At 49.9% G+C, this 23,668-nt stretch overlaps 1 protein-coding gene across 2 annotated transcripts in view; it reads left to right on the forward strand.

Annotated features, from left to right (window-relative positions):
- Window positions 1-2,126: 2,126 nt before the first annotated feature.
- LOC116942807 (endothelin-converting enzyme 1) overlaps window positions 2,127-23,668 on the forward strand; it is a 43,392-nt gene continuing 21,850 nt past the window's right edge. Inside the window, exons 1-6 of one of the 2 annotated variants that reach the window (XM_032955101.2) lie at window positions 2,127-3,039; window positions 9,807-9,851; window positions 14,472-14,604; window positions 19,579-19,803; window positions 20,188-20,306; window positions 20,699-20,872. In XM_032955101.2, the coding sequence (XP_032810992.1) occupies window positions 2,977-3,039; window positions 9,807-9,851; window positions 14,472-14,604; window positions 19,579-19,803; window positions 20,188-20,306; window positions 20,699-20,872 (759 nt within the window). In that variant the 5' untranslated portion in view covers window positions 2,127-2,976. The remainder of the gene's footprint in view (window positions 3,040-9,806; window positions 9,852-14,471; window positions 14,605-19,578; window positions 19,804-20,187; window positions 20,307-20,698; window positions 20,873-23,668) is intronic. The other variant, XM_032955102.2, reaches the window with a different exon arrangement.

Consider the following 23,668-nt stretch of genomic DNA (forward strand, 5'->3'; position numbering starts at 1 on the left):
CGAGTCCGAAGTCATTACACAAGTATGGCGGTGATAACAACGCAGCACATTTATGATTGCAAAGCAGATAATGCTGGGTGGTGGGTTTCCTGCACGAATGTGGCTAACTGATAATGCGCATTTGGAACAAATGTGAAATGTCGAATTTGACTAATTTCCCAGTTTACTATAATACTTGATTATAGATTTCCATCAAACATAATTTTTTTTAACTTTAATTACCCCGATAAATGATTGTTCTTTTTTCATTGTTCCACAGTTGAACAGCAAAATACCAGAGAAAAAAAGCTCACATTTTCTGCTCGTCATATACGTATTTATTGATCAGCGTCAGACATGAAGGCGCTCTCCCATTGCCATTCCTCGTGGACTTGTGATGCAACAATCCATCTCGCTCCTGCACAACAGCTGATCTAATCGCTCCATCTCCACTGTGGACAGCATTTCGGATATATTCTCGCCTGTGGGCTACCTGAGTTCGATTCCCAGCCTCGGTTAGCATTCACTGACCAGCGTGGTGAAGTATCGTCAAACAACACTCACGACGGGGGCGATGTTGGGAGGCCTGTATCCAGCAGTGAATTGACAAATGATCATTGCTAAAATTGTTTTCGATATACTTACACAATGTATGCTATACATACACCATTTTCACACGTAATAATATACAATTATGGTGTGTGCCAGTGTTTACACTGTACAGTATGTACCCATTGCCAGCACAGGTTATGTCATGCCCTATAAAGACAGAAGTCCCCCCTATAGCCTTAACAGACTGTTGGGGCAAGTGCTTTTAGCGAGCAGCACCTATGAAGGCCGGCACGGCGCGCGAGGGGGTGGGCGGCCGGCCTTTGTCTCCCCAGTGGTGATCTTTACACACCGCAACCAGGTACTCATTTGAGGCTGAGCCGACCTAGGGGAAGCCCATCACCGGTTTGGATAAGTGTCACCGGTGTCGACCGTGAGCGGGGAATCGAACTTCGGGTCGCCGTGTTCGTAGCGCAGTGCACTAACCGTTGCGCCACCGCTCCCCACATGATCAGCTATGTGTAGACACACGAACAGGCTCGACCAAGTGGACAGCACACTCTTGGGTACAAACAGTCCACACCACTACCCCGTGACGCTCAAGCTGTCTCGCCGTTTACCCAGGGCGGTCTCGCAATGTCTCGTAATCATTCACCGAAAAAGGAAACCCGAGAGGAACACGAATTATGAATGCAGTAAAAGATATAAATACTTTTCGATTTAAAGTTTTCGCGACTGCAGGGATTCGCATTCGTGGTTCTTTCTTGCTGTGGTTTTTTCACACCTGATGATGATTGCTTGTGTTGCAATGGAAACGTCGTGAGAATTTTATTGTTTCAGTTTTATTGTTGTATTATTTCCCTTCTACGTGACTTTACCGAAAGAACCAAGAAGATAAGATGTTAATACTCGTTGGAAGATAAGATGTTAATACTCGTTGGTTCTTTCGGTAAAGTCACGTAGTTAGAAATAAAATAAAACGAATCACGACGTTTGTTATTATTATTTTATTGTTTCCCTTCTACGTGACTTTACCGAAAGAACCAAGAATATGAATCCCTGCAGTCACGAAAGCTTTAAATCAAAATGTAATTCTATATTTATTTAAAGTTGCGCATTTTGATGTGACGTCACATTTCTCAAACCCTTCCCCCCCTCGTCACACATCGTCACAAATGTCTGACCCCCCCCCCTCCTCCCTAGGTGCGTTACGTCATTTATGGACGGCCTTAAAGAGTGACGTTGTGTGTGCTCCAGGGAGCAAGCGCAGTGCCTGTGCAGCACGAGTGCAGCAGGCAGACTTACACACACCTACACACACCTACACACACCTACACACACCTACACACACCTACACACACCTACACACAGATAAAAGACAAAGATCCCCCATATAGCCTTAACAGACTGTAGGGGCAAGTGCTGTTAGCGAGCACCTATGAAGGCCGGTAACAGTACACCGGGGGGTGGGAGGCCAGCACCACGCCCGACCGCCTTTGTCTCCCCAGTGGCAATGTTTACACGCCGCAACAGGTACTTATTTGAGGCTGAGTTGACCTAGGGGAGGCCCGGGACCAGTTCAGATAATCGTCACTGGTATTGGCCGTGAGCGGGAATCGAACCCGGGTCGCCAGGTTCATAGCGCAGCGCGTTGACCGCTACACTATCGCTCCCCACACACAGACGTGCGCCCACACACACACACGCCTACACACACGCACGCACACACACACACGCGCCTACACACACGCGCCTACACACACGCGCCTACACACACACGCGCGCCTACACACACACACGCGCCCACACACACACGCGCCTACACACACGCGCCTACACACGCGCGCCTACACACACGCACGCACACACACACGCGCGCCTACACACACACGCGCGCCTACACACACACGCGCGCCTACACACACACACGCCTACACACACGCACGCCTACACACACGCACGCCTACACACACACGCGCGCCTACACACACACACACGCGCCTACACACACACGCGCGCCTACACACACACGCGCGCCTACACACACACACGCGCCTACACACACACGCGCCTGCCTACACACACGCACACACACACGCGCCCACACACGCGCGCCTACACACACGCACACACACACGCCTGCACACACACGCGCCTACACACACACACACACGCGCCTACACACACACACCTACACACACGCGCGCCTACACACACGCGCCTACACACACACGCGCCTACAGTCAGGCGAGCGGTGTCGGACGTGTTCGCTGTGTCTGTGCGTTGTTTACATGCTGCCTACGCATGCGGCCTTTGTCTTCGTAGGAACACAGCCATCGTCAGTGTTTGCCAACAAGGACTTGAACGGGAGTGTTCCTGTATGTATCCATAATACTTAAACATTATCGCCGCCTCTGCTGCTACTGCAGCAGCTGTCACTCGGGGCGCATGGAGATGGAGGCGGCGGGTCTGGCTGCGTTGCTGGAGGAGGGATCGGGGCCCCCAGCCCGGGTATGTGCTGTGGACACCTCTGTGGTGGTGGGGGGCTCTGTGGTGGTGGTGGGGGGCTCTGTGGTGGGGCGAGGGGGGTGCTCTGGTGGTAGGGGAGGCCTCAGCAGGATCCATTCCTCTCGTGTTGACGCTGTGGCGACTGCAACGCCTCCGAGGAGATGGAGCGATTTAAATGGGTTCGGTGTGCCGGCGCTAGGCGGCTTTAATGAATACATGGTGAGAGGTGGCGGCGGCGGATTGGGGAGGATTTTCATCCAGCAGTGGAGTAACATTGGCTGATAACGACAGTTGCAGCGAGTATTGCTATCATTGGCAATTGAAGGATGATTTTGCAGTGCCATGCTGTAGGCAAATGCGGCACATGTACTGGAGTGACATTGTTTAAATCTGGGCACTTAAATTGCCTTTGGAAACTCATCTCATCCATACGGTGGCAGTTGTCCTGTCTCGCTACGCGGATATTCGATCAATGAAGTTTCAGCATCACGAAACTTTGGATTTTTCTTCTACCATTATTTTACACACAAAGCTAAAAATAGATTAAAATCAGAAACAGATGCACCGTATTGAATGAGTAAATAATTACTCGCTCTACAGCACACTATAAATACAAATACAATTATGTTTCTTCACCGTCCGTTTCATTTGTCAGTTTTATTTTAATAGTGTACAGTATGAAAAATATTATTTTATTTTCCATATGAATTGTCTTTGCTTACAATCTGAATGGTAAGTTATGAAGTGTTTATAGAATGAAATGGTAAGTCACGAAGGTTGGGAACGCATCCTCATTGTACTAATGTTATAACTTATTCAATATACGACGTTTCGATATACAAACGAAGCTCCAGGAACGCATCTCGTGCAGTGGTGTGATTTCACACGGACAACTTCCTTTTATCCTGTCTCACTTTATTCGTGCAGAACTCATCACGTTCAACACCACGCGTCACAACTCTTACCCTGCTGGTCTGCTACGCTCCGCTAGCCTGCCATGTTGCACTCTGCTGCTAGCTTCTCTACTGCTAGCCTGTCTCACACTCACATGTAGGATTCCCCTAGCCTCTCTACTGCTAGCCTGTCTCACACTCACATGTAGGATTCCCCTAGCCTCTCTACTGCTAGCCTGTCTCACACGTAGGATTCCCCTAGCTTCTCTACTGCTAGCCTGTCTCACACTCACATGTAGGATTCCCGTAGTCTCTCTACTGCTAGCCTGTCTCACACTCACATGTAGGATTCCCCTAGCCTCTATACTGCTAGCCTGTATCACACTCACATGTAGGATTCCCCTAGCCTCTCTACTGCGAGCCTGTCTCACACTCACATGTAGGATTCCCCTAGCCTCTCCACTGCTAGCCTGTCTCACACTCACATGTAGGATTCCCCTAGCCTCTCTACTGCTAGCCTGTCTCACACTTACATGTAGGATTCCCCTAGCCTCTCTACTGATAGCCTGTCTCACACTCACATGTAGGATTCCCCTAGCCTCTCTACTGCTAGCCTGTCTCACACTCACATGTAGGATTCCCCTAGCCTCTCTACTGCTAGCCTGTCTCACACTTACATGTAGGATTCCCCTAGTCTCTCTACTGCTAGCCTGTCTCACACTCACATGTAGGATTCCCCTAGCTTCTCTACTGCTAGCCTTCTCACACTTAGGATTCCCCTAGCCTCTCTACTGCTTGCCTGTCTCACACTCACACTTAGGATTCCCCTAGCCTCTCTACTGCTAGCCTGTCTCACACTCACATGTAGGATTCCCGTAGTCTCTCTGCTGCTAGCCTGTCTCACACTCACATGTGGGATTCCCCTAGCCTCTCTACTGCTAGCCTGTCTCATACAGACACTTAGGATTCCGCTCGCCTGTCTACTGCTAGCCTGTCTCACACTCACTTAGGACTCCCCTAGCCTCTCTACTGCTAGCCTGTCTCACACTCACATGTAGGATTCCCCTAGCCTCTCTACTGCTAGCCTCTCACACTGACATGTAGGATTCCCCTAGCCTCTCTACTGCTAGCCTGTCTCACTCACATGTAGGATTCCCCTAGCCTCTCTACTGCTAGCCTGTATCACACTCACATGTAGGACTCCGCTAGCCTCTCTACTGCTAGCCTGTATCACACTCACATGTAGGATTCCCCTAGCCTCTCTACTGCTAGCCTGTCTCACACTCACATGTAGGATTCCCCTAGCCTCTCTACTGCTAGCCTTCTCACACTCACACTTAGGACTCCGCTAGCCTCTCTACTGCTAGCCTGTCTCACACTCACATGTAGGATTCCGCTAGTCTCTCTACTGCTAGCCTGTCTCACACTCACATGTAGGATTCCCCTAGCCTCTCTACTGCTAGCCTTCTCACACTCACACTTAGGACTCCGCTAGCCTCTCTACTGCTAGCCTGTCTCACACTCACATGTAGGATTCCCCTAGTCTCTCTACTGCTAGCCTGTCTCACACTCACATGTAGGATTCCCCTAGCCTCTCTACTGCTAGCCTGTCTCACACTTACATGTAGGATTCCCCTAGTCTCTCTACTGCTAGCCTGTCTCACACTCACATGTAGGATTCCCCTAGCTTCTCTACTGCTAGCCTTCTCACACTTAGGATTCCCCTAGCCTCTCTACTGCTTGCCTGTCTCACACTCACACTTAGGATTCCCCTAGCCTCTCTACTGCTAGCCTGTCTCACACTCACATGTAGGATTCCCGTAGTCTCTCTGCTGCTAGCCTGTCTCACACTCACATGTGGGATTCCCCTAGCCTCTCTACTGCTAGCCTGTCTCATACTCACACTTAGGATTCCGCTCGCCTGTCTACTGCTAGCCTGTCTCACACTCACTTAGGACTCCCCTAGCCTCTCTACTGCTAGCCTGTCTCACACTCACATGTAGGATTCCCCTAGCCTCTCTACTGCTAGCCTCTCACACTGACATGTAGGATTCCCCTAGCCTCTCTACTGCTAGCCTGTCTCACTCACATGTAGGATTCCCCTAGCCTCTCTACTGCTAGCCTGTATCACACTCACATGTAGGACTCCGCTAGCCTCTCTACTGCTAGCCTGTATCACACTCACATGTAGGATTCCCCTAGCCTCTCTACTGCTAGCCTGTCTCACACTCACATGTAGGATTCCCCTAGCCTCTCTACTGCTAGCCTGTCTCACACTCACATGTGGGATTCCCCTAGCCTCTCTACTGCTAGCCTGTCTCATACTCACACTTAGGATTCCGCTCGCCTGTCTACTGCTAGCCTGTCTCACACTCACTTAGGACTCCCCTAGCCTCTCTACTGCTAGCCTGTCTCACACTCACATGTAGGATTCCCCTAGCCTCTCTACTGCTAGCCTCTCACACTGACATGTAGGATTCCCCTAGCCTCTCTACTGCTAGCCTGTCTCACTCACATGTAGGATTCCCCTAGCCTCTCTACTGCTAGCCTGTATCACACTCACATGTAGGACTCCGCTAGCCTCTCTACTGCTAGCCTGTATCACACTCACATGTAGGATTCCCCTAGCCTCTCTACTGCTAGCCTGTCTCACTCACATGTAGGATTCCCCTAGCCTCTCTACTGCTAGCCTGTATCACACTCACATGTAGGACTCCGCTAGCCTCTCTACTGCTAGCCTGTATCACACTCACATGTAGGATTCCCCTAGCCTCTCTACTGCTAGCCTGTCTCACACTCACATGTAGGATTCCCCTAGCCTCTCTACTGCTAGCCTTCTCACACTCACACTTAGGACTCCGCTAGCCTCTCTACTGCTAGCCTGTCTCACACTCACATGTAGGATTCCGCTAGTCTCTCTACTGCTAGCCTGTCTCACACTCACATGTAGGATTCCCCTAGCCTCTCTACTGCTAGCCTTCTCACACTCACACTTAGGACTCCGCTAGCCTCTCTACTGCTAGCCTGTCTCACACTCACATGTAGGATTCCCCTAGTCTCTCTACTGCTAGCCTGTCTCACACTCACATGTAGGATTCCCCTAGCCTCTCTACTGCTAGCCTGTCTCACACTTACATGTAGGATTCCCCTAGTCTCTCTACTGCTAGCCTGTCTCACACTCACATGTAGGATTCCCCTAGCTTCTCTACTGCTAGCCTTCTCACACTTAGGATTCCCCTAGCCTCTCTACTGCTTGCCTGTCTCACACTCACACTTAGGATTCCCCTAGCCTCTCTACTGCTAGCCTGTCTCACACTCACATGTAGGATTCCCGTAGTCTCTCTGCTGCTAGCCTGTCTCACACTCACATGTGGGATTCCCCTAGCCTCTCTACTGCTAGCCTGTCTCATACTCACACTTAGGATTCCGCTCGCCTGTCTACTGCTAGCCTGTCTCACACTCACTTAGGACTCCCCTAGCCTCTCTACTGCTAGCCTGTCTCACACTCACATGTAGGATTCCCCTAGCCTCTCTACTGCTAGCCTCTCACACTGACATGTAGGATTCCCCTAGCCTCTCTACTGCTAGCCTGTCTCACTCACATGTAGGATTCCCCTAGCCTCTCTACTGCTAGCCTGTATCACACTCACATGTAGGACTCCGCTAGCCTCTCTACTGCTAGCCTGTATCACACTCACATGTAGGATTCCCCTAGCCTCTCTACTGCTAGCCTGTCTCACACTCACATGTAGGATTCCCCTAGCCTCTCTACTGCTAGCCTTCTCACACTCACACTTAGGACTCCGCTAGCCTCTCTACTGCTAGCCTGTCTCACACTCACATGTAGGATTCCGCTAGTCTCTCTACTGCTAGCCTGTCTCACACTCACATGTAGGATTCCCCTAGCCTCTCTACTGCTAGCCTTCTCACACTCACACTTAGGACTCCGCTAGCCTCTCTACTGCTAGCCTGTCTCACACTCACATGTAGGATTCCCCTAGTCTCTCTACTGCTAGCCTGTCTCACACTCACATGTAGGATTCCGCTAGCCTCTCTACTGCTAGCCTTCTCACACTCACATGTAGGATTCCCCTAGCCTCTCTACTGCTAGCCTTCTCACACTCACACTTAGGACTCCGCTAGTCTCTCTACTGCTAGCCTGTCTCACACTCACACTTAGGATTCCGCTCGCCTCTCTACTGCTAGCCTGTCTCACACTCACATGTAGGATTCCGCTAGTCTCTCTACTGCTAGCCTGTCTCACACTTAGGATTCCGCTCACCTCTCTACTGCTAGCCTCTCTACTGCTAGCCTGTCTCACACTCACATGTAGGACTCTGATAGTCTCTCTACTGCTAGCCTGTCTACCCTCACTCCTCCGACCTCGCCCTTGCCTCCAGCGGGGGATCAGCCAACACCGCTGGAGAGGACGATGTGTGGAGAGCGGGGTCCCGGACTTCTCTTGAATTCTCTCTTGTCTTCACTCCAACCAACTCAACCCCTCTGCCTCACACGTTCCCCTTTTATCCCCCTCCTCATTAAGTGCCCACAGATGGCCCTCATTAAGCCGGAGTCCTCCCCACGTGTTCTCCCCCACGTGTTCTCCCCCTTATCGCCACTATCTCTCGCCTCCATGGCACCGACTCCGCGTTTATATTTGCAGCCGGACAACCAACCACTGCCTCTTTCCCTAATTGCTGGCGTCTCTCTGTCTGCTGTCACCCAGTCCACCCGCCTGCACTGCTTCTCCTGAGCTGACCTCACTGCCTGCAACCCCGTCCATAATGCAACTGCTGTTTGCAAACCCTGCGCGCGTTCCGCGACTACATTTGCATTTGCAGAGCGTTTAAATTGCTATACGTACATCTGATTGCTGTTCGTGGCCTCTAAATCCAATAAATAGGGGATTACGTCTTGGAGAAAACAAGGCGGATTGTTTTGGGGTTTTTTTTCCCCGTTGTTACTTTGAGCGACATGCAAGCATGTGGGTGAGGTTCCCTCGGTGCGGAGAGGTCGCAGCGTGACACGGCTTCATTCATTACTCTTGAAACGCATTTCCTCTTTTGTGCTGTGCGGTTCACGTTGTGCAACGATCTTCAGCTGAAAAGTGTTTCTGTTTTAGACCTCACTTCAAATGGCAACTTTTACCAGCACAGGCCGCGTAGCAACTATTCAGAACACAGCGAAACTCCTCCTGTCTGTGAACCTCTTATGCTGTCAATTCTACTATTCGCAGCCACAAATGCATTCCGTGTAGAATCACGTGAGCCTGCAGCTTGATTCTTCCAATGATCCACAGTATTCGCCAGAAGCGCTTGCGGCTGGCAGTAATGTCCGTGAGGTTGTGGATGAGAGGAGCTTGGTCGTTGGTCAGCAGGCCATGACACGTTCCGTTGTTCATCATGATGCTGCGGACAACCGGGGAAGAAGATTAGGTCACCCTGCGTTCAACTGACTCACAAAAAACGCCTCCTATTCGCGATTCCCCACGGATAAGAAAGCAGATTATGGAGTGTAACTTCTGGGTAGTGGCAGAAATTATGTTCCAAAGAACCCCCAAAAAATTATGAGAACAATGACGTAATAATTGTGATGCCATTTATCCATGAAATGTTCTGTGGTCATGAGTAGCTCGTCGCCAATATATTAGGTCCCTTGCTCTTCATAGTCACAATATCAGCAGTTGCGTACTCTCAACCGCACGACTGAAATTGCTCAAGTCAAGTTATATCTGCAACTGAGAGTCTGAATCGCTGGTGGGCCAGCTCAGGCTTCTCACGTACTGGAAGAAAGGCTTCACATTTCAGTGAGTGAGCGTGTGAATTTAAATGCTTAAGTGAAAAGAAACTCCACTTTTCTTATTGTCTGTGTTCACAGTATCCGTGGTTGCATTGCGTCTGTGCGAAACGTCACGGGGCGCACGTAAGTACTGGGCCTCGTGTTCATTCTGCGCGCACACACACGCACACAAAGTCGTGCCTCTCTTATTCCAGTACCGCGAAAACTACTGCACAGTATTTCATTTCTCTATGTTGACATAAAAAATTAGCAAGACTAAACCGACTGAATAGAAAACGCCGGGTTGGCACATTCCATTGCAGTTGATGATGGATGAAGTGAAGATACATCCTCCCTTTGGCTGGGACAACTGAGGACAGCCCTCGGTTGTCATGAAGAGCAGAGGCTGTTACCGGTGATGTCCTGAAGCAGTTGTAAAAAATCTGGACTTTGTCCCATTTTAAAAGTTTGCTGGCTCCCCGCGCGAGAAGTGTTGGTGGCTTAACAAGTGCAACGAAGTTTTTCAAGTTTAAAACTTTTTACCCACTTCTTGAACGGTTCGCCTTTCAATCTAATGGCACAGCACTTGTTATACTTCACAGCTGGATAGATGTGTGTATGTATGGTGCACTTCTTTTGCACCATACATAGCCAACGGTGCTAATCGGAGGCGTGATAGAGGTAGTGGTAATGAATAAGCAACGAAGCTGCGTCGACTTGACTTGCTTTTAACCCTCCATGATATTAAAATATTATCAAGGATTAGAAAGTATTCAATGATGCTGCTGCTGCTGCGTTGGCGGTAGTGCACCAGCACACAACAGAAAAAAACCCTCACATTTGTCAGTAATTCTGCTTGACACAAAGAAATATCATAGGCGACGTTTTGGGTAATGGCTCTTCTTCCTAGCACATACGATCACATTGTCAAGGAAGCTTAGCGTTAACCGTGCGAGCATGAATCTACGCAACATCGTACGTTATGCCTAATGGCAGTGGCGTGTCCATCATAGTGGTGGCAGTAGGGTTAAGGGCAGCTGGCCTCCATTGAATACAAGGACTGACGTCTGTTGAATGCAGTGTAGAATAGAACCCCTCTTGACGACCACCCCTGTTAACGACTAATCACTTAACGACGGGCCTCCAAAGAGCCCAATGTGTAGTGTATAGTGTTGTGTGGTGTATAGTGTAGTGTATAGTAGTGTAGAGTATAGTGTAGTGTATAGTAGTGTAGTGTATAGTAGTGTAGAGTATAGTGTAGTGTATAGTCGTGTAGTGTATAGTGTAGTGTACAGTGTATTGCCTCCATAGAGCCCAATGTGTTCGCTTACCGACCATTCCCCTGTTAACGACGGGCTGTTGCAAGTACAGTAAATATGAATTAATGAATTGATTAACCATTTTATTTTAATATTATGTGTATAATTCTGTTAGTATCTTTATGTATTAATTTCCATTGTTTCAATATGATAAAGTACGTTTTTTGGGTGAAAAAGGGTAACTTTCTATGCTATCGGAACGAATTAAGCCTTTAACGTGTATTTACCTATACTTGTTTAACGGCCAAATCACTTAACAGCCGGTTTCATGGAACCAATTACCATCGTTAAGAGGGGGACTACTGTGCAGGCAGTCCTCAACTTACGAACGGGTCGACTTACAAACGCGTCAACTTACGAACGGGTTGACTTACGAACGGGTCGACTTATGAACAGGTTGACTTACGAACGGGTTGACTTACGAGCAGGTTGACTTACGAACAGGTTGATTTACGAACAGGTTGACTTACGAACGGGTTGACTTACGAACGGGTCGACTTATGAACAGGTTGACTTACGAACAGGTTGACTTACGAACGGGTCGACTTACGAACGGGTCGACTTACAAACGGGTCGACTTACGAACGGGTCGACTTACGAACGGGTTGACTTACGAACGGGTTGACTTAGGAACGGGTTGACTTATGAACGGGTCGATTTACGAACGGGTCGATTTACGAACGGGTCGACTTACGAACAGGTTGACTTACGAACGGGTTGACTTACGAACGGGTTGACTTACGAACGGGTTGATTTACGAACGGGTCGACTTACGAACGGGTCGACTTACGTACGGGTTGACTTACGAACAGGTTGATTTATGAACAGGTTGACTTACGAACGGGTTGACTTACGAACAGGTTAACTTACGAATGGGTCAACTTACGAACAGGTTGACTTTCGAACGGGTTGACTTACGAACGGGTTGAATTACGAAGGGGTTGACTTACGAACGGGTTGACTTACGAACACGTCGACTTACGAACAGGTTGACTTACGAACGGGTTAATTTACGAACGGGTCGACTTACGTACGGGTTGACTTACGAACAGGTCGACTTACGAACAAGTTGACTTACGAGCGGGTCTACTTACGTACGGATCGACTTACGTACGGGTCGACTTACGTACGGGTTGACTTACGAACGGGTTGACTTACGAACGGGTTGACTTACGAACGGGTTGACTTACGAACGGGCCTACTTACGAACGGGTGATTTACGAACGGGTTGACTTACAAACGGGTCGACTTACGAACGGGTCGACTTACGAACGGGTTGATTTACGAACGGGTTGACTTACGAACGGGTCGACTTACAAACGGGTCTCAGAAACGAACTAGGTTCGTGACCCGAGGACTGTCCGTAACTGTATATAAACCCTGTAGCACGTGAGCGACTCTTGTAATATGTGCTGTGCTCCAAATAGAGGAATGCCACTGGTCTGGTTGTACGCCAATTGTCGGTTTTGAGTGGCTGATGGTCACTGCACTTAGGGTGCCTTGACATTTTTCTTGATCTATGAGCAGCTCAGTGCGAGAGCAGATTCCATTATTTCACAATGCATGTCTGTAAAAAAAGCCATGTTGATTTAAACACAGTCACCGCACAGGTACACCACGTGCTCACGGAAGTACACTAAAACAAGTTTGTGCAGATGAATCTATTTTTAAACGTGAATCTATATATGCATGTATCTATAACGAGTCTGCTGTATCAAGGACGAGATTAGAGCTCGTATTGCTTTGCATGTATTGTATAGGGGCATGCTGTACTCATTAAGCATTCATTGGGATCACTCTGCGATGGACAGGGTCATGCGAGTGACATCATGTAAAATGGTGATGTGAAAGTCTCAGATGGAAAAATAAAAAGACGTGTAGAGACCCACACAACTTATTAATTTGCCGTAGAGATAATGACGCCGTTTAAGCGTCTACAAACATCACGCGTTAGCAGTGGGTGAGAGGTGGTGAGTGGTGGTGAGTGATGGGTGAGTGGCGCATTCACACTGGGAGGAGCAGCGGGTGGTACTGGTGAATGGTGGTGTGTGGTGGGTGGTGGTGGGCGAGTGGTGGTGAGTGCTGGTGAATGGTGGTGTGTGGTGGTGAGTGGTAGTGGGCAAGTGGTGGTGAGTACTGGTGAATGGTGGTGGGTGGTGGTGGGTGAGTGGTGGTGTGTGGTGATGGGTGAGTGGTGGTGTGTGAGTGGTAGTGAGTGCTGGTGAGTGGTGGTGTGTGGTGGTGGGTGGTGGTGGGTGAGTGCTGGTGAGTGGTGGGTGAGTGCTGGTGAGTGGTGGTGAGTGGTGGGTGAGTGGTGGTGAGTGGTGGGTGAGTGCTGGTGAGTGGTGGGTGAGTGGTGGGGGAGTGCTGGTGAGTGGTGTGTGAGTGGTGGTGTGTGATGGTGGGTGGTGGTGGGTGAGTGCTGGTGAGTGGTGGTGAGTGCTGGTGAGTGGTGGGTGAGTGGTGGGGGAGTGCTGGTGAGTGGTGAGTGGTGGTGTGTGATGGTGGGTGGTGGTGGGTGAGTGCTGGTGAGTGGTGGGTGAGTGCTGGTGAGTGGTGGGTGAGTGGTGTGTGAGTGCTGGTGAGTGGTGGGTGAGTGGTGGTGTGTGATGGTGGATGGTGGTGGGTGAGTGCTGGTGAGTGGTGGGTGAGTGCTGGTGAGTGGTGGGTGAGTGGTGTGTGAGTGCTGGTGAGTGGTGGGTGAGTGGTGGTGTGTGATGGTGGGTGGTGATGGGTGAGTGCTGGTGAGTGGTGGTGGGTGGTGATGGGTGGTGGTGGGTGAGTGGTGGTGGGTGGTGGGTGGTGGTGGGTGAGTGGTGGTGGGTGGTGATGGGTGGTAGTGGGTGAGTGGTGGTGGGTGGTGGGTGAGTGGTGGTGTGTGATGGTGGGTGGTGGTGGGTGAGTGCTGGTGAGTGGTGGGTGAGTGCTGGTGAGTGGTGGTGAGTGGTGGGTGAGTGGTGGTGAGTGGTGGGTGAGTGGTGGTGTGTGATGGTGGGTGGTGGTGGGTGAGCGCTGGTAATGGGGAGCGATAGTGTAGCGGTTAGCGCGCTGCACTACGACCCCGGGACCCCGAGTTCGATTCCCGCTCACGGCCAACACCGGTTAACGATTATCTGAACCGGTATTGGGCCTCCCCTAGGTCGACTCAGCCTCAAATGAGTACCTGGTGTGGTGTGTAAAACCATCGCCACTGGGGAGACAAAGGCGGCCGGGCGTGGTGCTGGCCACCCACCCTCTCTTGTGCTGTGCCGGCCTTCATAGGTGCTCGCTAACAGCACTTGCCCCAACAGCCTGTTAAGGCTACAGGGGGATTTTGTCTTTGTGGTGGTGAGTGGTAGGTGGTGTGCGTGATTGACGTGGTAAGGTAGCACGCAGAGAGCTTCCTCCTCCCATTCAAGTCCTGTGCGGCTGCTCGGTTTTTTGTTTGTTTGTCGTTCGCCCGCAGGTTGAGTGCGTGAAGCGTTGTTTGAACATGAGCACGTGGCGGTGGGGCTGTTTCCTGTGGGCCCTGACCGCGGGGCTGACCCTCGCGCTCACCGGCTGCGTCGTGGCCTTGATGCTGCCGCCACGGGCAACAGGTTCGCCAATAACCATGTCCCCTCCCACCACCTTGGTCCTTTCTCACTCTTCATGTCGGTCGTGAGGGATGTTTGAGCGCACATGGCCACGCTCGTGAGTGTCGGCGTTGGCTGACGGAGTGCCCTGCGCCACTTCAGTTACCGCTCGCCACTGAGGTCCGTCGTGACATTTGCAAAATGTCACGACAAAACCCATCACGAGAGAATAACGAGTTGTGGCCGGAGAAATCGGTAGATTTAACAGTGTGCAAGGATGTTCATTGTGTGGACAAAGGCTTTCGGGCCTTATTCAGACCAGCAGCTCAAAATTAACTGCATGTGTGGAGAGTCTGGACTTTTAGACCGCCAACTCAAAAGAGTTGAGAAAATATGGCCATCCCACCAGGCAGCAGTTAAACAAAAACTCAACTGCAGACCGGTTTTTGTGATTATTACGATTCATCAGTAGTCACCCCTGCTGCCTTATGCCTCTGGGAGCCTCCTCAGGAGAGAGCGCGTACCTTCACACTGGGGACTCAATGGCTTAAGCATCAATCATTCAAATCTGTAAATGAGAAAACTCATGGAGAAGAGTTAGGAGACTCAGCGAGGCTTTCCTGGGTGAACAGGCGTAATAATAAGAAATATTCCCGGGGACAATGCTTTTTTTTTTAAATATATTAAAAGTCTTTGTTCACAGACTCCGCATGCACTCAGTTGTCGACCATAAGGGCCAGGAAGTGAGTCCACCAAGTAATGCACCGGGCCGTGTGAACACTCCCCGGGAACGCAATGACAAGGCTTGCTCAGGCACGGCAGCGTGTGCTCAGCGTTGCCACACATTGGACACATATCGTCACGTCCCGAGCAGCGGCAGGGAAGTGGTGTAGCATGGTGCGCTCCAGTGCCTCAAAATGAATTATTGCTGGCTCTTTCAGAATTGTAACTAGGCATTATTGCGACTAGGGTGAACGTATTAAAAAAGAAAACCACCTCATGCAAATGTAAGCGATTCTTGACGTGGAAGTTTTGATTGCTTAACGAAGCCGTGTTGCAGCTAGGAGAGAGAGGAAAATCGAATAGAATGAGTTTATATAATTTCTTAAAGCCCCCCAACAGATGGATCACATGAAACGTTACCATCATTGTTTTTTTTATATAATTTTTTTTATGAACGTTACTACTCACCTTAGTCCTGTAACTGACCGATTGGTGGACGAATGGAGTGCGCAGCAGCACTTAATGTAATTAAACTTGATTTGAAGCTTCCGTGACTGCAGGAATTACTCTTTGGTTCTTTCGGTAAAGTCACGTAGAAAGAAAATAAATTAAATAATAGAGTACGACGTTTCGATTGCAACACAAGCAACCGTCATCAGGTAGACAGACACGGAGACACACAGACACACAAGCAGAGAGAGACAACACAGAGACACAGAGAGAGACACACAACATAGACACACAGAGAGACAACACAGAGACACAGAGACACACAAACAGAGAGAGAGACAACACAGAGACACACAGAGAGAAACACACAACATAGACACACAGAAAGACAACACAGAGACACAGAGAGAGAGACACAGAGAGAGAGACAACACAGAGACACAGAGACACACAGAGAGAGACAACACAGAGACACACAGAGAGAAACACACAACATAGACACAGAGAGACAACACAGAGACACAGAGAGAGACACAGAGAGAGAGAGACAACACAGAGACACAGAGAGACACACAACATAGACACACAGACAGACACACAAGCAGAGAGAGACAACACAGAGACACATAGAGAGAGACACACAACATAGACACACAGACAGACACACAAGCAGAGAGAGACAACACAGAGACACATAGAGAGAGACACACAACATAGACACACAGACAGACACAAGCAGAGAGAGACAACACAAAGACACAGAGAGAGAGACACACAACATAGACACACAAGCAGAGAGAGACAACACAGAGACACACCGAGAGAGACACACAACATAGACACACAGAGACCCAATGCCTCTGTATCGAGGCCTTAAATAGAGAAGGGGGGGGTGGGCAGAGAGAGAGAGGTGGGTCTGCTGGAGCAGCTACTGGAGCAGATAAAATAGCATGTCAATGAATCCACCCCGAAGCGACCGAGGTAAAGAAGATAAGGCTACGCGTTAACTATGTGTTAGCCGACTCTCTGTTTTCTCAAACTATTTCTCTCTCTAAAATGTACCAGGCTATCATAGGGCCATTCGATCTTCTTCTTTCCCTCGGTCGCTTCGGGGTGGATTCATTGACGTGCTAATTTATCTGCTCCAGCAGCAGCCTCAGCAGACCAACCTCTCTCTCTGCCCAACCCCCCCCCCCCCCCCTTTCTCTCTTTAAGGCCTTGACACAGGCATTGGGTCTCTGTGTATCTATGTTGTGTGTCTCTCTCTGTGTGTCTCTCTCTGCTTGTGTGTCTGTCTGTGTGTCTATGCTGTGTGTCTCTCTCTGTGTCTCTGTGTGTCTCTCTGTGTGTCTATGTTGTGTCTCTCTCTCTGTGTCTCTGTGTTGTCTCTCTCTGTTTGTGTGTCTCTGTCTCTGTGTATGTCTTTCTCTCTGTGTGTCTATGTTGTGTGTCTCTCTCTCTGTGTCTCTGTGTTGTCTCTCTCTGCTTGTGTGTCTGTCTGTGTGTCTATGTTGTGTCTCTCTCTCTCTGTGTGTCTCTGTGTTGTCTCTCTCTGCTTGTGTGTCTGTCTGTGTGTCTATGTTGTGTGTCTCTCTGTGTATCTGTGTTGTCTCTCTGTGTGTCTATGTTGTGTGTCTCTCTCTGTGTCTCTGTGTTGCCTCTCTGTGTGTCTATGTTGTGTCTCTCTCTGTGTCTCTGTGTTGTCTCTCTCTGCTTGTGTGTATGTCTGTGTGTCTATGTTGTGTGTCTCTCTGTGTATCTGTGTTGTCTCTCTGTGTGTCTATGCTGTGTGTCTCTCTCTCTGTCTCTGTGTTGTCTCTCTGTGTGTCTATGTTGTGTCTCTGTGTGTCTCTGTGTTGTCTCTCTCTGCTTGTGTGTCTCTGTGTGTATCTATGTTGTGTGTCTCTCTCTCTGTGTCTCTGTGTTGCCTCTCTGTGTATCTATGTTGTGTGTCTCTCTCTCTGTGTCTCTGTGTTGTCTCTCTGTGTGTCTATGTTGTGTCTCTCTGTGTGTCTCTGTGTTGTCTCTCTCTGCTTGTGTGTCTCTGTGTGTATCTATGTTGTGTGTCTCTCTCTGTGTGTCTATGTTGTGTGTCTCTCTGTGTATCTATGTTCTGTGTCTCTCTCTGTGTGTCTCTGTGTTGTCTCTCTCTGCTTGTGTGTCTCTCTGTGTATCTATGTTGTGTGTCTCTCTGTGTGTCTCTGTGTTGTCTCTATCTGCTTGTGTGTCTGTGTGTCTGTGTTGTCTCTCTCTGTGTGTCTCTGTGTTGTCTCTCTCTCCTTGTGTGTCTGTGTGTCTCCGTGTCTGTGTTTTGTCTCTCTCTCAAATTTAGTTCTCCCTGATGACGACTGCTTGTGTTGCAATTGTAAAGTCGTACTCTATTATTTAATTTATTTTCTTTCTACGTGACTTTACTGAAAGAACCAAAGAGTAATTTAATGTAATTGGCCAAACGTCTTTTTTTATTTTGTCAGCAATCGCGAGGTGTTTTTTTTTATTTTCCCCACAAGCAGGCGTCACTGCCTTGATGGGTTCAGGGGGTGTAACGGACAACGCTCCTGCAATGCACAAGACTGACACAACACCCTCTGTGAGACTAGAGTGTAACTAATATCATGAGATGGCAGCTTCAACCGTCGCTAAATGTCATTGTTCAATACCGGTGCGATGATTAAACACATTACACTTCGACGTCTGGCTCTGCCACGCAAACACATAATCCCAAATAAGCGTACGTTGCTTTTGTATTCGCAGCTGTAGCTATGAAATGTGTTTGATTGGTGGTAAAGTGCCGTACATTATATGCCATACAGCAATGTATAAACTATGTTTGCAGGTGCACGTACCAAATCATCATATTTTTATTTATATGAATGTGAAACTAATGGGTTCCTAATGGTTTTACAGTTGTTTGGCAATCATGTTTTTATTTCATATCTGGCCTTATCTTTCACAGGCTTTTTCTTGTTTTCTTCTCTTCTGCTTTGCCCTGCGCGTTCAGTACCCTGCCCATTACGATGCAAGCGACGTTATTGCTCAAGGCGGTGAGACGTGCTTGCTTAGTCTGCGTTCTCCCACCGCGCGGAGAAGATTTGGAGTTTGGCCACCGACCTTTTGCCTCCGCCTGTTTGGTTTGGGACGCGGTCTCTCGTTGGCAATGCCGAAGCATCGCTCGGATCGCAGCTGCCTGTGACCACTTCCTGCGTCGAGCGTGACAAGGAGAGGGACATTGTTGACAGTCCTTGCGCTTTGTCCGCGAGAAGGAAGTTAACGTGACCTTGTTTGGCAGAAGAACAGGAAGAGGCGGTTAGCTGTTGACGAACGCTTGCGTTACGATCGAAACGTCGTAGTTTTTTTGTTATTTTCCTTGAACCTATCTACGTGACTTTACCGAAAGACCCAAAGAATATGAATTCCTGCAGTCACGAACGCTTTAAGTCAAGATTATATGCATTCTCTTTGAAACGGATTGGTCCACACCAGAGACAGCTTTTTTTAGAGCCTCGTCTCAAACGGCGTTAGACCAGAGGACGCCAAAAGGCGAACAGCACGAAGACAATGCCACTATCAGGACATTGAGAGCTCGTGGTGAGCAGCTACATCATGGGACAGCATGTTTCTTCTTAATGTTCGCCATAAGTAGATACGTGGTTAACGCAGACATGATTGCTTGCAAACGTTTTCTGTTTGGTGTTTTAACATCCCAAGACAGCTGTTTTGTTGCCAGAAAGGGTACAACTTATTCTTAAGTCACGTCTCTCGACTGTATTACGAGGGACGAGTGTGACGCGTGGTGCTGTCCTTGGGTTTATTGTGTGTCCGCAGCTGGAGACGTAGAGAAGTGGCGCACGTGCACGACGAGCCACTGCGTGCAGGCCGTGAGCTCCATGTGGGAGGCTCTGAACTCGTCGGGCGACCCCTGCGAGGACTTCTACGGCTTCAGCTGCGGCCGGTGGCTCCAGGGGAGCGGGCAGCCCACGGGGAAACCGCACTGGGGAACGTGGCAGGAGCTCGACAAAAATAACCAGTTCGCCATGCACAGATTTCTGGGTAATAGCCGTTGCCCCCCCCCCCCCCCCACCCCCGTGCAAATGCGTTAGTCGATGAATGAAAGCCATCGCTCTCTATGTGATAATGAAAAGTTCATCTTCAAATAAGTCAGAAATAACGTGCGATTGTCAGATCAGGATCGTAGGTGGCACACAATGCACTTGGGTCGCCCGATTACGCTGCGAGGGCAGGGAAACCATGATGCATCTGGATGCAGGATATCCGAAAATTGTATTACTTTTCAAAATATAACCATAAAAAACGATGTGCAACCCAATCACGTGGATTACGTTGAATCGTACAGCCAGGCTCGCGCAGTAATATCACTCGGTGCATGTGTTCCCAAGTTGATGTCGGTGCTGTGTGTCCGACGACTTTGTTCAGAAAATGCTACGATCAAGGAGACCGACGCGGAGAGAAAAGTCCAGCGGTTTTACCTCTCATGCCTGAGCAGCAGCAGAAGCCGGCTTGGGAGCCGATCGCTCAGCGGCATCATCAGCCAGGTAGCGGGGGCGCTGCCGTGCCAAGCGGGGCGTCCGTGGTGCCACTCTGAGCCTCGCTTCCAGGAGAGCGGATTTCAGGCAGGAGTGGGGGCGGGCGCCTTCGTGAGAAAAACCTTCGGCGAGATGTGTTCGAACCAAATCTCCAATCGAGTTTTATATGAGGCCACTGTGAATTACTGTTCAAATAGAAAGTGTGAGCTCCCCCTACGCGTAGCGATTTAGAGTACGCGTTTTGTTGCACCGTACACTTTCAAAAGTATCGAGTTTCGCATGCGAAGCAAACGTAATAAAAAAAAAATTAACTCATTGCGCCGCCGCAAGCCCACCGAAATTTGATTGCCAGAGGAGCCCTCACGAATCCTGTGGTGCTGCCTGTGTGTGTGTGCTGCCAGCTGGGCGGGTGGCACGGCGGGCACCCCACCACCACCACCACCACCGGCGCCACCACTGGCGACGCTGAGCTGCAGCAGCTACTGCAGCTCCTAGGCAGGAACTTCTCCCTCGGAGCGTTCTTCAAGCTGGGCGTCGGCTCCCTGCCGTTCGACTTCAAGCAGAGAGCCCTCGGGGTGAGCGCTCACCTCACGCGAAACCCGACACCTACAATGCGTGCCATGAAACCCGTCGGTGAACGTCTCTCTCCCGTGTGGTGCGGTGTCAGTGAACGTCTCCCATGTGATGCGGTGTCGGTGTATGTCTCTCTCCCATGTGGTGCAGTGTTGGTGAACATCTCTCTCCCATGTGGTGTGGTGTGGTGTCGGTGAACGTCTCTCTCCCGTGTGGTGCAGTCTTGGTGAACGTCTCCCATGTGGTGCGGTGTCGGTGGATGTCTCTCTCCCGTGTGGTGCAGTGTTGGTGAACATCTCTCTCCCGTGCGGTACGGTGTCGGTGAGCGTCTCTCTCCCATGTGGTGTGGTGTCGGTGAACGTCTGCCATGTGATGCAGTGCTGGTGAACGTCTCTCTCCCATGTGGTGCGGTGTCGGCGAACGTCTCTCTCCCATGTGGTGTGGTGTGGTGTTGGTGAACGTCTCTCTCCCGTGTGGTGCGGTCTTGGTGAACGTCTCCCATGTGGTGCGGTGTCGGTGAACGTCTCTCTCCCATGCGGTGCGGTGTCCCTGCCAGCCGACAGTTTTAGCAGAATATTTCAGCAGGTAACACCTCTACACACAGTGCAGGTACATACTTGTACGAGCGATAATACTCAAATGTTCGATTGCCACCGTAGCTTCGGTCCTTCAATCATGTCACGTGACACAACCTCGAACGTCACGTGACACCACCATGTTGCATATGTAGTGTAATAGCGCCGGCTGGTGGACAGCACCGACAACTGTGGCGGACAGACAGCACACACGCCGGTGAGCGTGAGCACGGTGTGTGGGCAGAGAGGAGGAACTAGGGTAAGGGTCACGGAGGACCCCATCTGGAGGCCCCTGGAACCTGCTAGTGGGTTCGAGAAGGGAGGCGTGGTCAGGGCAGGGCCAGGCCGTGCTGGGAGCATAAAAGAAGGCCAGAGCGTGGGGCTTCGAGGCTGCCGGTTCTGGGAGTGGACTCGTCTCGTCCTTGCTGACGTCTCGTCGCCGTCATCGCCAAACGTCTCCGCTAGATATTGCGCTAGGAAGGAGAGTAGTTGGCTATCTCAGTCAATGCCGTCAGTGTTAGACGGCTAGCGTTGTGTACAGGCTAGGCTGAGCTACTGTGGAGAGTGTGCGGATGAAATCATTGAAGTTGATCATAAAGAAAGTGCCTCTGAGAAACTCTGTCTCTGAATTGTTGACACTACACATGTATGCCTTGTTTTAGACTGCCCAGATGCACCCAGTATGGTGCTGTCATGTGCCATGTATGACATGATGGGAGGAGAGAGGATACGTGTAGGATTATTACGGTTTATTTTTCCGGCCCGTGTCCACATCTCTGTCTGCTGGGTATCACAACATGTACATAATGTGTGAGAATTGTCTTACTTACACACACTTGCGTTTATTAACCTTGCAGGCACAGCTTTGTGGAATGTATTACCATTTTCTTCGCTCTGACTTTCACGACCCCGTGGCTCACGTGGAGTATTCGACCATTACACTCTGCATGTCGGGGAGGGCGCAGGGCTTAGCCACTTCAGAGGGCTCTACCCATAATGCCAATATTCAAGCCCTGACCTGAAAATCAAATCGTTTTGCACACTTCATCGTAATTTTATGATTGTATGTAGAATAACAAGCACACAAATGCGTACACATGCGTTTTTTTGTGAGATACAGAGGCGTGGCGTGACACACGTCTTATCGACCGTGCTGACGCCGCATGCCGATTAGCGGTAGCTACGCACGCGGCATGTGATCATCCAGCCCTGTGGAGGCACCAGCGAGGGTTGGTGGATTACACAAATGTTGCCAAACTCCCTTCCTGTGGGCACTGAGGAGGAGCCATACCCTGGCTCGTCAGGAGATGGTGGTACAGCTAAAATGTGGACTCCACCTGTTCCATCTTTACGGGATAGAGTGTTTCCCCCTCGCACATGTGAGTTTTCTCCGGGTGCTCCGGTTCCCTCCCACATGCAAACACTCATTAATTGGCCGATGACACCTGAATATATAGAGGAGCGCAGAGCTTGGGCAGTTGTTGTCCCCGTCTCGTCGCCTGGCTGCCCTCCCGCTTGTCCGTGGCTCCTCGCCCCTCTGAGTCGTCCTCTGTCTACGAGAGCGGGCGACTTGCCATGCGCGTTACGAGTTGAAATGATGAATATATAATGAATGCAGCTTAATTGTATTTTTTTTTACCATCCGTGGCGTAATCATCGTTATCTGGTTCCACTGTGGGAGGAAACCATTGGCGCCCCTGCTGACTCATCGTGTGCGGCCCGTACGCACACGCGCGCCCGTGCGTGTGCGCGCATTTGCCATTGCCTCTGTGAGTTTTTTTCCATTGGTAGAGTTGCTCACGGCACAGCAGATTAACGTCATTAAACACGTGGTATGAAAAATAAAGAGTAGGCTTTTACCCTTCCAGGCAATATAAAACAAGTCTGCATTAGCCACGCGTGCTTGTGGCAAAAAAAAACATGCATGAATAATTATCATAGCGTGTTTTGTTTGCATATTTTACCACAAGCATGCGTGGTTAATGCTGGCTTGGTGCCTTGTGATGGGTGTCTATTTGATGTCGTAACACCTCCTGTATTCTTGGCGGAAAGGATTAAGCCTAAAATGTTACCTTGTTTGAGCAATTTAACACGTAGAAGACTTTTGCGAAACCAATATTATTCATAATCGAGGTTTTTGGGTTAGATCGCGTGCATTTTATTTGAACAAGGTAACATTTTATACAGGGTCCAGGGACCACCCATTGCGTCGGAGGACTAAAT

This window comes from Petromyzon marinus, chromosome 16, assembly GCF_048934315.1.
Source record: "Petromyzon marinus isolate PM22_M1 ecotype Great Lakes invasive population chromosome 16, UKy_Petmar_22M1.pri1.0, whole genome shotgun sequence".
Lineage (NCBI taxonomy): Eukaryota > Metazoa > Chordata > Hyperoartia > Petromyzontiformes > Petromyzontidae > Petromyzon > Petromyzon marinus.